The 13,161-nt window shown below is 37.0% G+C and overlaps 1 protein-coding gene across 2 annotated transcripts in view; it reads left to right on the forward strand.

Moving 5' to 3' along the window:
- The window catches only part of LOC127882036 (cyclin N-terminal domain-containing protein 1-like), a 57,483-nt gene extending 45,555 nt beyond the window's left edge, over window positions 1–11,928 (forward strand). For both annotated transcript variants that reach the window (XM_052430427.1, XM_052430426.1), the window contains one exon: window positions 11,189–11,928. In XM_052430427.1, the coding sequence (XP_052286387.1) occupies window positions 11,189–11,290 (102 nt within the window). In that variant the 3' untranslated portion in view covers window positions 11,291–11,928. The remainder of the gene's footprint in view (window positions 1–11,188) is intronic.
- The last annotated feature ends 1,233 nt before the right edge of the window (window positions 11,929–13,161 follow it).

Genomic DNA, 13,161 nt, shown 5'->3' on the forward strand with positions numbered 1-13,161 from the left:
GCTGTGTTCTTACGAAGAGACTTCCTCGCAATTGTATGACAGCTCACCAGGACCGTCTGTAACTGGCTACAATATGACTCTGGATCACGTGCCTCAATTGAAGAATTTGGTGACCCGATAAATGCCTCTACTGGTAGGGTTACATCACGCCCAAACACCATTTTGTTGGGAGTTACACCAGTACTGCTGTGCACGGAAGCATGATAAGCCATGGTTAGCTGTGGAAGGTACTCATCCCATCTCTGTTGGTCATCTTCACAATAAATGGCCAACATGGATTGAAGAGTTCTGTTGAATCGTTCTGGACAACCATTACTTTGGGGTCGAAGCGAACTTGTTGTTACTTTGTCGATGTGAAGAAAATCACAAATATCTTGAAAAAGCTGTGAAGTGAAATTTGTCCCTTTATCACTTAAAATTTGTTGAGGACAACAAAACCGACAAATGAAATTATTTACTAAAACATCAGCAATAGTTTTTGCTTCTTGGTTAGGCAGGGGATAAGCCTCAGTCCATTTTGTAAAATTGTCCACTACTACTAAAATATATTTGTTGCCTTTCAGGACTTTTCTAAACCCAAGTGTCCAGCAGACGGAATGTCATGCGAATACTTAATAATTTCATCTCGTTTCGTTAACGGTACAATAAGTAAATTTTGTTCGAAGCCAGTTTCCGTGTCTATGAAAATACAATACAATATTTGGTTAATTACTTTAAGTCTATCCCACATGCGCCAAAGTGTTTTAAGAAAAGAAGTACCATCTGATATTTGATCCCATGAAGGCCTATCTAATTGGTTTGTCTTAGCATTAAGAATAGGACTAATATTTGGGTCATTTAATTGGGCAACTAAAAGGTCATCAGGGGTCCAGCCATTTATAACTATTTGTGCGTCTTGTTGTATTGCTCGTATAGTTACACTGTTATTTTGGTTTATGATTAAATTATTATCACAATCACTGTCAGTATCTTCATTATTTAAATTCTCTTGTCTTTCACAAACTTTACATGGTCGTCTACTTAAAGCGTCAGCATTTGTATGTTTGAGCCCAGGCCGATGAACAACATCAAGGTCATATGTTTCTAGTTCCTGTAACCATCTTGCCATTTGACCTGACGGGGTTTTCAGCTTTTTGATCCAACTTACAGCTGCGTTATCAGTTCTAAGCAATGTTTTCTGACCATATATGTAGGGGTGAAAAGTTCTTGAAGCCATTACGGCGGCCAAAAGTTCTTTTCTTGTTGCACAATAATTTTTCTCGCATTTACTAAGACCTTTGCTCATGTAAGCAATTACACGTTCATGACCGTTTTGCACCTGGGATAATACACCCCCAACTGCTAAGTCACTAGCATCACAATCTATTATGTATGATAATCCCGTTATTGGATAAGCTAATATGGGTGCTGACGTTAGCGCCTGTTTTAATGTTTCAAATGCACTATTTGCGTCCTCATTCCAACAAAATTTAATACCTTTTTCACATAACTTGTGGAGAGGTCGAGCTATTTTAGCAAAACCTTCCACAAAACGTCGATAATATGAGGCAAGACCAAGAAAACTTCGCATTTCTTTGACTGACGTTGGCACTGGCCAACTATGGACAGCTTTTATCTTTTCCGGGTCAGTGGAAACTCCTTCCTCAGACACTATGTGGCCTAAGAAAGTTATTTTCTTTTGAAAGAAAGCACATTTGGAAGGCTTTAACTTTAGATTGGCATCAACGAGTCTGTCAAAAATACGGGACAAACGCTCCAGGCCTTCAGAGATGGTGTTTGCTGGCGAGGTTATATCATCCATGTAGAGGACTAGTTCTACCCACTGCAAACCGCGTAGAACATCCTCCATGCAACGTTGACAGGTTGATGGAGAATTCGCGAGGCCGAACGGCATACATACCCACTGGTACAATCCCAGTGATGTGGCAAAGGCCGTCTTTTCACGGTCCTCTGGTGCCATTTCAATCTGCCAGAAACCGGAACACAAGTCCATTTGGCTGAACCAGGTCGCACCGGCTAATGAATCCAAACAGGCATCTGTTCTAGGAAGAGGGTACGCGTCCTTAACGGTAACATCATTAAGTTGCCTGTAGTCACAGCAAAACCTAACGGTAGAGTCCTTCTTTGTTACAATGACAACAGGAGAGGCCCAAGGACTTTTTGAGGCTTCAATGACATCCTGTTCGAGCATTTTCTTGACTTCATTTCGCTCAGCTTCCTGTTTTGCCAATGGTAATCGACGCAACGGTTGTTTAATTGGTAGCGCTTGACCAGTATTAATACGATGTTGTACCCGGTTACATTTTCCCAAGTCACTATAATGTTTTGCAAAAACAGAACTGTATTTTAATAATAATAATGCTAACTGATGACACTCTTCTTTAGCTAGAAATTTCGAGCTTCTATCATAAAGATCTTTTAAATGCTCAGGCAAATCAGTTCTACTGGGGTTTACAATTTTATTTTCACTAGTTGGTGTCACTGATCGTACTTGAACTTTATTAAAAATTTCTTGATCAATGTATGGTTCACAAGTGCCAACTGATTGGTTTTCGTGTAAAGTTACAGAGCTGTCGGAACAGTTTACATAATTAATTTTAAGGTCACTATCGTTTGTAGTTAACACACCAGGCAACATAAGACAGTGAGGATTTGCAGAGCCGATAGGTTCCGCCAGCGAGTACTTTGTCAGTTTATCTTTATTAGAAATGCCGACGGATACAAAAGCTGCGGAATTGGCAGGAATTACAATTGTCCTGCGCACAATAACGCGACATGAAAAAGATTTTTCAGAGCCCACAAAGCACGGGATCTCATTACAATGGGTAACAAGTTTACCGCTTTTGTAATCAATAATTTCAACATATTTCAAGAGAAAATCCTGGCCTATTATGCCATCTTGCGAAATGTCACAAACTAAGACCTCGATGTTGAAATTACAACCATTTAATGTAACTTCTAAAGCAGTTTGGCCATGACAGTTAATTTGATTTGAACCGGCATCGAATACAGGGGTTGCAAATGGAGTTAAGAAGTATTTTGAAAGCTTAGGCATATTTTGATAAACGGTACTTGATAAAATGGAGCATGTTGCACCGGAATCAATTAAAAATTCTACTTCTTGAACAAGTTTGCCTGACACGTAAAAACCATTGTCCCAAACTTTATCAGAAAAACTACCGGTGCGAATTACATTTCCAGCAGGCCGATTTTGATTGGATTCAGTCGACACATGACCTACTGGGTCGACCGTGAGCCGTTTCCCTGAGACAAATGTGCAGGAACGTTTCGAGAAACTTCGCCAAACGATTGACGTTCACGCTGAGGACAGTCCCGGAAGAGATGCGCTTCCGAGCGGCACTTGAAGCACTTGCGCGACTCGCTCTTTGTTTTGGGTGACTGTTGCGTTGATCTTGCCAGAGACACGCTTTCAAGACGCTCCAGGCGGGAGTCGAGACCCTTAATGAGACCTGACAACTTCCGGTCTATGCCGTTGGTGTCTACGGCTCGAACACGGCTGGATCTTTGTTGATCATACCCGAGGATCGACTCATACTTATCGATCACTGCAGCGGCCTCGTGAATACTGGAACAGTTGTTGTCGATATAGCGACACTTCATTTCGGGTGAAATTATTTTATACAGTTGATTTAAAGCAACAATGTCCTGTGATTGTGTGTTCAATTGACTGTACGCTTTCTTTGTGAGTTGTCTTATGTCGTCACAAAGAGAGATGATGCTTTCTCCGGGCCGGCGCTGTCTATTCTCCAACATCCCAAGGTACTTCGATTCATGTACACTGCTGCCGAATCGTTGTTTCATACGTTTTACCAACGTACAATAATCGCGGCGCTCGTACTCGTCCAGGCTCATATAAAACTGCCTCGCCTTTCCTCGAAGACTGGATGCTAGGAATAAAACACGGCTCCTCTGGCTCCAAACACCAAGCTCGGCGCAATCCTCAAAATGGGAAATATAACTCTCCCAAGGCTCTTCGCCGCTGTATGGCTCTGGCTTAAGATGGGGGACATGTTCGGATGCCCTCCAGTTGTTACAACGGTCAACACCTACGTTGTTGAAATTGAGATTTTGCGCTCGGCCATGTCGGGGCACGGGACTGGACCCTGCCTCGGAATCACTTTCCGACGTCGGAACAGGTGTTGCTCGCTGACGTCGACGATGGCGACCAGTTGACATTGAATAAGTGACTGAAGCTTCGCTCCTTGTTTCAATTTCGCTATTCTCTAAATTTCTAAAATTTAACACGACCTCCGAATCTGAACTGTCGTTAGCCATATTTAAATTGTCACTTATTTTATAGGAATAGTGAAATATTTATAGATTTATAGATCTATTATACATAATATTTATTAAATGTGCCCTGTACACAGGCCTTTTAAATACACACAATGTGTAAGTTATTGCAAAAAGAACACACACAAATATTATCTTTTATATTATATTGCGATTCGTGAATCACGGGTGAAATATTTTAAAATATCGATGGATATGCCTCTTTAAATCACTTCAGCACTCGATGAGTAACATATTACGTCATATATTCATTCAAAATGACGTCATCACATTGGAATTTACTATAACTTCAGGCGGGTTGTAAATCGTCTTCGGCACTTGACGATCCCACTTCTGACACCAATTGTGGCGTCCGTCAGGATGGGTTTATTGGTTTTCTTTGTGAGTTATATTCTTACAACAAGACTGGCGGCAGTTTAAATAATATATTTATTTAGTAGGTTTAATATTTTATTGCAAAATTAGACAAGTTTGGTGGACACTTTCTCGGAAATACGTTACAAGTTATTTTTAGTTACCCAAGATGTTTTTACTGACTTTACTGCCCAGACAAGTGGAGCTACCAAGATGGAAGTTGTGCTGTCAAATTCAAATTCTAGCGCACTTATATACTTTCTGGAAAGTGCCCACGTGACCTTAACTGACCAATGACCATATGACAGCCTGCCAGCATAATAACAATAAACCAATAGGATTCTGACAGCTCGGGAATCATCCAATCAGAATCCGTCAGCCTGAGCTGTCAGAATCCACAATGATGCTGGCAAATTCTGTGTCATAGCGGCCATGACAGGTCAGATTTATGCATAACATTTACATAATAATGCATAAATATGGCTTGTCAATAAACAACAGGATCGAAATGGAAACAATACACATAATACTAATAGTTCTGTTAGTGCAGTTAATAATTCGTGGTATTACGGAATAAGTCATGGAAATGAAATGGATTATTGTGTTAAAAGGATGTAAACAATGGACATTGCAAGCCTTACACGAATAACAAGGTAAGTGCAATTATCATCATCATCATCATAATCATTAGTAGTATAACTTTGGAAACTGCATTCCACGTAAGTATAACAGTAAACAATAAAGCATTTAAGCATATAATGGGTGTGGGGGTGGGTCATTACAATATGCTTATATAAGGCCTATTTTGTGAAAACTTTCAAAATTGTCTTGTCCATAACAATTGGGCCTTGGGCTACCAAATTTGGTATGTAGTGACATCTTATAGTCCTCTACCAAATTTTTTCAAATTATGCCCCTTGGGTCAAGTTTGACCCTGCCCCGAGGGTCACAAAATTGAACATACTGTGAAACCATTATTAATCGTCAGGCATTAATTTTCATAAATTTCGTCAGTCGACCGATCGGCGAATTTAAGTTCCTAACGAACAATCATGCTCTATGTTTGAACAAACACAAACACTAAGTTGAACAATATTTTCAAACTTTACCGTAGACATGAGGCATTAAATTCCAACATAATCCATGCACACATTCACTGCTGTTTCGTAATCAAGATTAATCCGGTTTTGACACAAAGGGATGTAGATTACACAAGGTACTTAACTGACACGTTACACTTCTTTAAAACGCGTGTGCAGTACAGCTGTATCGAATGCGTTGACTTCGTTTATGTAGAATGGTAATGAATAAGCGCTTATTGTTTATAATTTTATTACCCATTAGATGCATTGTGATTTTCAGGGGTGTTGCATATTAGCCATCACGCAGCGAATGCCGATGAAAGACAATAAACCAAACGAAAAGATGACGATGTGTGATAAACATGCGTATTTATCACAAATTAATACAGAATATTTTAATTGCTGTTTGTTGTTTGATTGTTTGCGTTTAACCAAACTTATTACTATTTTATATGTATCAATATATTTATTTTTAAATTATTGACATTATTGATTTATATACCGGTAGTTTACTTTTTAAGAACAAACACACACATAGAGTTTATAATTTTAATGTTGATATCAGAATAAAAAAGCATTTTATTTGAAAAAAAAACCCACTTAACAAACTGGAACTTCTTTCGTATAACACAAACAGTTTTAAAACGGTATTGACAAAAAGGTACGATTGTGATCAGTATGGCAATTATAATAATAGAATAAGACTAATTGGCAATTGGCTTCGTTGTTACAAACACGCGTTAACGGTATATTCGATCCCACTTGTCCGCTAATCATAACAATGAACGTGTGAATGGCATACATTAAGAGGGTCCATTACTGTCCCTTGATAACAAAAGACTAGTTAATTGGCATGTGACAAACAGGCCCCACCTCCTGCAGTGATTCTCAAGTGTGTTCCCGCATTCGTACCACGATTTTTCGCAACTGAGATTGATCATGAATATGTATTACACACAAATCGGATATTGACTGACGCATTTTTTAAAAATTCAAAATCAGAAATCGGCGAATTTAAGTGCTGACGAAATCGTCATTTTTATAAAAATGACGAAATTTTGTGCTGTCGAAAATAAATGGTTTCACAGTATGCTTATATAAGGCCTATTTTGTGAAACTTTTCAAAATTTTCTTGTCCATAACTGTATGACATAGGGCTACCAAATTTGGTATGTAGTGACATCTAATAGTTCTCTTCTTAGTTTGTTCAAATTATGCCCCTGGGGTCAAATTTGAAACTGCCCCGGGGGTCACAAAATTGAATTTATGCTTAAAAAGGTCTTATTTTTTGAAACTTTAAAAATCTTCTTGTCCATAAACATTTGGCCTAGGGCTACCAAATTTGGTATGTAGTGACATCTTATAGTCCTCTACCAAGTTTGTTCAAATTATGCCCCTGGGGTAAATTTGACCCTGCCCTGGGGGTCACAAAATTGAACATACTCTTTTATAAAGCCTATTTTGTGAAAACTTTAACAAGCTTCTTGTCCATAAACATTGGGTCTAGGGCTACCAAATTTGGTATGTAGTGAAATCTTATAGTTCTCTACCAAGTTTTTTTCAAATTATGCCCCTGGGATCAAATTTGACCCTGCCCCGGGGATCACAAAATTGAACATATGCTTATTAAAGGCCTATTTTGTGAAAACTTCAAAAATCTTTTTGTCCATAACCATCCAGCCTAGGGCTATCAAATTTGGTATGTGGTGACATCTTATAGTCCTCTACCAAATTTGTTCAAATTTTATCCCTGGGGTCAAATTTGAACCTTCCCCGGGGGTCACAAAATTGAACATATGCTTATATAATGCCTATTTTGTGAAAACTTGAGAAAAAAAATCTTGTCCATAACCATTAGGCCTAGGGCTAAACAATTTGGTATGTAGTAACATTGTATAGTCCTCCACTTAGTTTGTTCAAATTATGCCCCAGGAGTCAAATTTGACCCTGCCCTGGGGGCCACAAAATCGATTATATGCTTATTTTGTGAAAACTTTAAAATCTTCTTGTCCTTAACCATAAGGCATAGGGCTACCACATTTGCTATGTATCGACATCTAATAGTTCTCTACCAAGTTTGTGCAAATTATGCCCCTTGGGTCAAATTTGACCCTGCCCAGGGGGGGTAAAAAACTGAACATATGCTTATATGGGGCCTATTTTGTGAAGACTTTAAAAATATTTTTGTCCATAACCATTGGGCCTAGGGCTACCAAATTTGGTATGTAGTGACATCTAATAAACCTCTACCAAATTTCTTCAAATAATGCCTCTGGGGTCATCTTTGACCCTGCCCTCGGGGGTCACAAAATTAAATAAACGCTTATAAAGCACCTATTTTGTGAAATCTTTAAAAATCTTATTGTCAAAAACATTTCAGACTATGGCTACCAAATTTGGTATGCAGTAACATCTTATAGTCCTCTACCAAGTTTGTTCAAATTATGCCCTTTGTGTCAAATTTGACCCTGACCCACGGGTCACAAAATTGAACATTATATACGCTTATATCTTGCTTATTTTATGAAAACTTAAAAAATATTCTTGTCCTTTACTCTAGGACCTAGGGCTACCATATTTTGTATGTACATAAAGTGAGATATAGTAGTCCTCTACAAAGTTTGCTCAAATTATGCCCCTGGGTTTAAATTTGACCAAGCCCAAAAGGTCACAAAAGTGTACATGTGCTTAAATAGGGCCTATATTTGAGTATTTGCACATGCAGTGAATATTTGTTTCAGCCTTTTTTCAGCAGTTGAGCGATACAGTGCCATCATGGCCCTCTTGTTTCATGAAACTTGGAACATGGATAGATTTTAATATGGACATTATGCACGTCATTTCATTTCGTTTCTACGTCAAAAATTTTGGTTGCTATGGCAACAAATAGACTGGAAATACTGCTGAATTGATGGTTTTCTGGATCCTGCGATAACTTTTAAAGTTCTTAATATTTTTTCATGAAACTTGAAACATAGATATATTGCAATATGGACATTATGCACGTCATTTCATTTTGTTCCTACGTCAAAAATCCTGGTTGCTATGGCAAGAAATTTAAAAAAATCTGACAATGGAGGAATTTCTGACAATGGTGGAGCCGGTATAGGACATATATTTCTTGGCAATAGTCTTGTTGAAACTTTGTCAGAGCTTTTGATTTATTGGTATGGGTCATGATGTTCAATATCTAGGTATATAGGACATAGATTAGGAAAAATTTGTGCCTTTTCATTTCAAATTGCAGTTGTCAATTGCTTCGTTTTATATTTTGGTTTGACATTAATTGTTACATCATTATGCTCCCCCAAATTTTGTTTGGGGGGGAGCATATAGTCGCTGCTTTGTCTGTCTGTCTGTGTGTCTGTCCGTGTGTCCGTTTGTGCGTCCATGTGTCCGTCCGTGCACAATTTTTGTCCGGGCTTTTTCTCAGCAACTAACGACCAGAATTCAATTAAACTTTATGGGAAGCTTCACTACCAAGTGGAGATGTGCATATTATCAGCGGGTTCTGGTCGGATGAATTTTTACAGAGTTATGGCCCTTTGAAATTTTCCATTAACTGTACATATAGTGCAATTCTTGTCCTGGCTATTTCTCAGCAACTAATGACCGGAATTCAATGAAGCTATATGGGAAGCTTCACTACCAAGAGGAGATGTGCATATTATCAGCAAGTTCTGGTCGGATGATTTTTCATAGAGTTATGGCCCTTTGAAATTTTCCATTAACTGTACATATAGTGCAATTCTTGTCCCGGCTATTTCTCAGCAACTAATGGCCGGAATTCAATGAAACTTTATGGGAAGCTTCACTACCAAGAGGAGATGTGCATATTATCAGCGGGTTCTGGTCGGATGATTTTTCACAGAGTTATGGCCCCTTTGAAATTTTCCATTGTACATATAGTGCAATTCTTTTCCGAGCTATTTCTCAGCAACTTATTACTATAGTAATGGAACTTTATGGGAAGCTTCACTACCAAGAGGAGATGTGAATATTATCAGCCAGTTATGGTTGGATGATTTTCAAAGAGTTATGGCCCTTTGAAATTTTCCATTATACATATAGTGCAATTCTTGTCAGAGCTATTTCTCAGCAACTTATCACGGGAATTCAATGAAACTTTATGGGAAGCTTCACTACCAACAGAAGATGTGCATATTATCAGCGGGTTCTGGTCGGATGATTTTTCACAGAGTTATGGCCCTTTGAAATTTTCTATAAACTGTACATATAGTGCAATTCTTGTTTGGCTATTTCTTCCCAACTACTGACTGGACTTCAATGAAGCTATATGGGAAGCTTAACTACCTTGAGGAGATGCGCATGTTATTAGTGGGTTCTGGTTAGATGATTTATTTAGAGAATTATGGCCATTTGAAATTTTTAAGTTGCTAAACCATCCATCGTATTATTTTGTCCAAAGTTATGCCCCTCAAGACGTTTCCTTTTATCTGAATATATAGTGCAATATTGTGACAAAAAAAACTTTGGGGAGCATCACCCGTCTCCGACGGTTTCTTGTTTATTAATGTCATAATGTTTGATAAGACATAGTTAAAGGAAGCACAACATAGTCCTATATTTCTTTTTCACATGAAGTGTGATAATGAACAATAAATTATGTTTGTAAATAAATTCTTTGATGGAAAATATTGCATGTTTATTGCATTTGTCTTCATATCTTTAGCTTCTCATGCTTATATGATATGTGCTGATTAAGTTATCAAGCAATATAATTGTAAACAACATATAATTATGCGGCTGGGGGATATATTGTTTTTGCCCCGTTTGTTGGTTTGGGTGCATAAAACTTAAACATTTGCCATAACTTTTGCAATATTGAATATAGCAACTTCATATTTGGCATGCCTGTGTATCTCATGGAGCTGCACATTTTGAGTGGTGAAAGGTCAAGGTCATCCTTCAAGGTCAAAGGTCAAATATATGGGGGGGGGTGTTTTCACAAACACATCTTGTTTGAAAATATTTCTCTTCTCTTAGAATAAGTAAAGCCTACAATATTTTACATCATGTACATGCACACTTATATAATTTCAGTAAAATTAAACGCTTAAAGAAATTAAATTGAAATTGGTCAATCTAGAACTTCTGTTCCATCACCCTCAATTAATTTATCTATTGAATGTAGCACAAGTTGTATGAAAAATGTTAGTTTATGCTTTGTGGTAATGCAAGATTCACTTGTAGATGGCAGGGTTTAATCTTATAAATGAAAGTCCATTCTCCATTGTGCAGGCAAGTCAGTTATCATCATGTAAATGAGTATTTGTGCTGCTACAGTGTTAACAAGTGGGTGTTTCCACCTATGACTTGTTTGTGCTGCTACAGTGTTAACAAGTGGGCGTTTCCACCTATGTGCTGCTACAGTGTTAACAAGTGGGTGTTTCCACCTATGCCTTGTTTCTTTCCAGACTATGATCATGTTAAGCAAACTGACCAAGATACCGGAGGAAGACATTGCAGATTTTGCCTCCGTCATTTTCAATCTGGTAGTAGATACAAGAGAGGACTAATTTAACCACGATTTTCAAAGCTTTTCAAAAGTACATACATTATTATATTATTATGATTTTAATTATTCTCTTTCAAAGTTGAATCAAACAATCTTTAATGAGACTAAACATAATTTTAGAAATTTTGGAATGATAACATCATATAATTTTTTAAACCTGGTTTATGTCAGTATCAATGAAAACAATTAATACAAGATTACAATTGATGTTGTTTCAGATTACATCCATTTTTCATATACCAAAACTACAGTAAAATAGATTCAATCTGGTCTCTGGGTAAACCAGGCTTAAGGCATGACATGCGTAAAGTATTGATCCACATAAGCACGTGAAGCAATCACAGGCTTCCGGTAATCAGAGACGACACTTTCAATTTGTTATGGAATTATTTCTTTAGAGAAAGTATTCACAAAACAATTTCTTCTAGGCGGAGTGTATTCTCCCAGATTAGCCTGTGCAGACTGCGCGGGCTAATCTAGGATGATACATGACGCACATGCATTAACCCGTGTTTTACCAGAGACCTGCTTATCTGTAAAAAAACGACAACACAACAAACAAATTACACACATTTAACTATTTGATGTCTTTAGGCTCAGTTTTTATCTTTTTTCGTTACATTTGTTTGATTTTAATTTATTTAAAGGGATCTTTTCACGCTTTGGTAAATTGACAAAATTGAAAAAAGTTGTTTCAGATTCGCAAATTTTCGTTTTAGTTATGATATTTGTGAGGAAACAGTAATACTGAACATTTACCATGGTCTAATATAGCCATTATATGCATCTTTTGACGATTTTAAAACCTAAAAATTATAAAGCGTTGCAACGCGAAACGATTGAATAATTTGGAGAGTTCTGTTTTTGTCGTTAAATTTTGTGAAACTACGAAGATTGCTTATATAAGGTATAAAATACATCAACTAAGTGTACTCGGCGGAATAGCTCAGTAGGCTAAAGCGGTTTTACTTCACGACTCTGGCAGGACTCCAGGGGTCACTGGTTCGAAACCTGGTCCGGGCAATGTTCTTTTCCTTTTTTTAATTGTATTCTTGATTTTTTACTGGAGCTTTTACGATCCAATGTTTACATTTATCGATATAAAGCATTTAATGAATAAGTTAAAAAATGCCAAAATCTGTGAAAAGGCACCTTTAAGGTATGTAATAAATTTTTCTTTAGATTTTTTGGTCTCTGAGTTTCTGTAGGATTAAAAGATCTTCGTATGGAAATTTGTTCCTGAAGCGTTTTAATTATGACATGAGTGTTTTGTGTTTTATTTCAATGATTGCAAAATATTGACAATATTACTTTATTATTGCAACGTGATATGACCATGTGCAATACTTTTCAAATTGATATTTTTTTTAAAGAAATGTATACCAAACTGGTTTTATGATTTGATGACTGGTCAAAATGATACAAATATTGTTTATCTTTAAGTGGATATTGTATTGTAAATGATTTGGTATAAAAACAAATTATTATAGGTATTTGTTCTTTTATTGTTTGCATAATATGTTTGATAAAGTATGTTGTTTATACATTTTAATATACATATTTTTAGGAAAATTATTCAGACATCTGTGATAGTAATTGTGACGAAAATATTGTCTTGAAATATTGTAACATGTGTTTTTTAGTTTTTGGAGAAAACCCGAGGTATTGTCATAGCCAGCTCGTCGTTTCGTGTCCCAAACCTTAACATTTTGTTTACCTTTTAACATTGGCTCTCAAATCAAAGTAATACCACCTACAACATTGAAACTTCATATGTAGATGCACCTTGATGACTTCTACACATTACACCCATGTTTGGTCACTAGGTCAAAGGTCAAGGTCTCTGTGACCTCTAATATAAAACTTTAACAT

This window comes from Dreissena polymorpha, chromosome 5 (genome assembly GCF_020536995.1).
Source record: "Dreissena polymorpha isolate Duluth1 chromosome 5, UMN_Dpol_1.0, whole genome shotgun sequence".
Lineage (NCBI taxonomy): Eukaryota > Metazoa > Mollusca > Bivalvia > Myida > Dreissenidae > Dreissena > Dreissena polymorpha.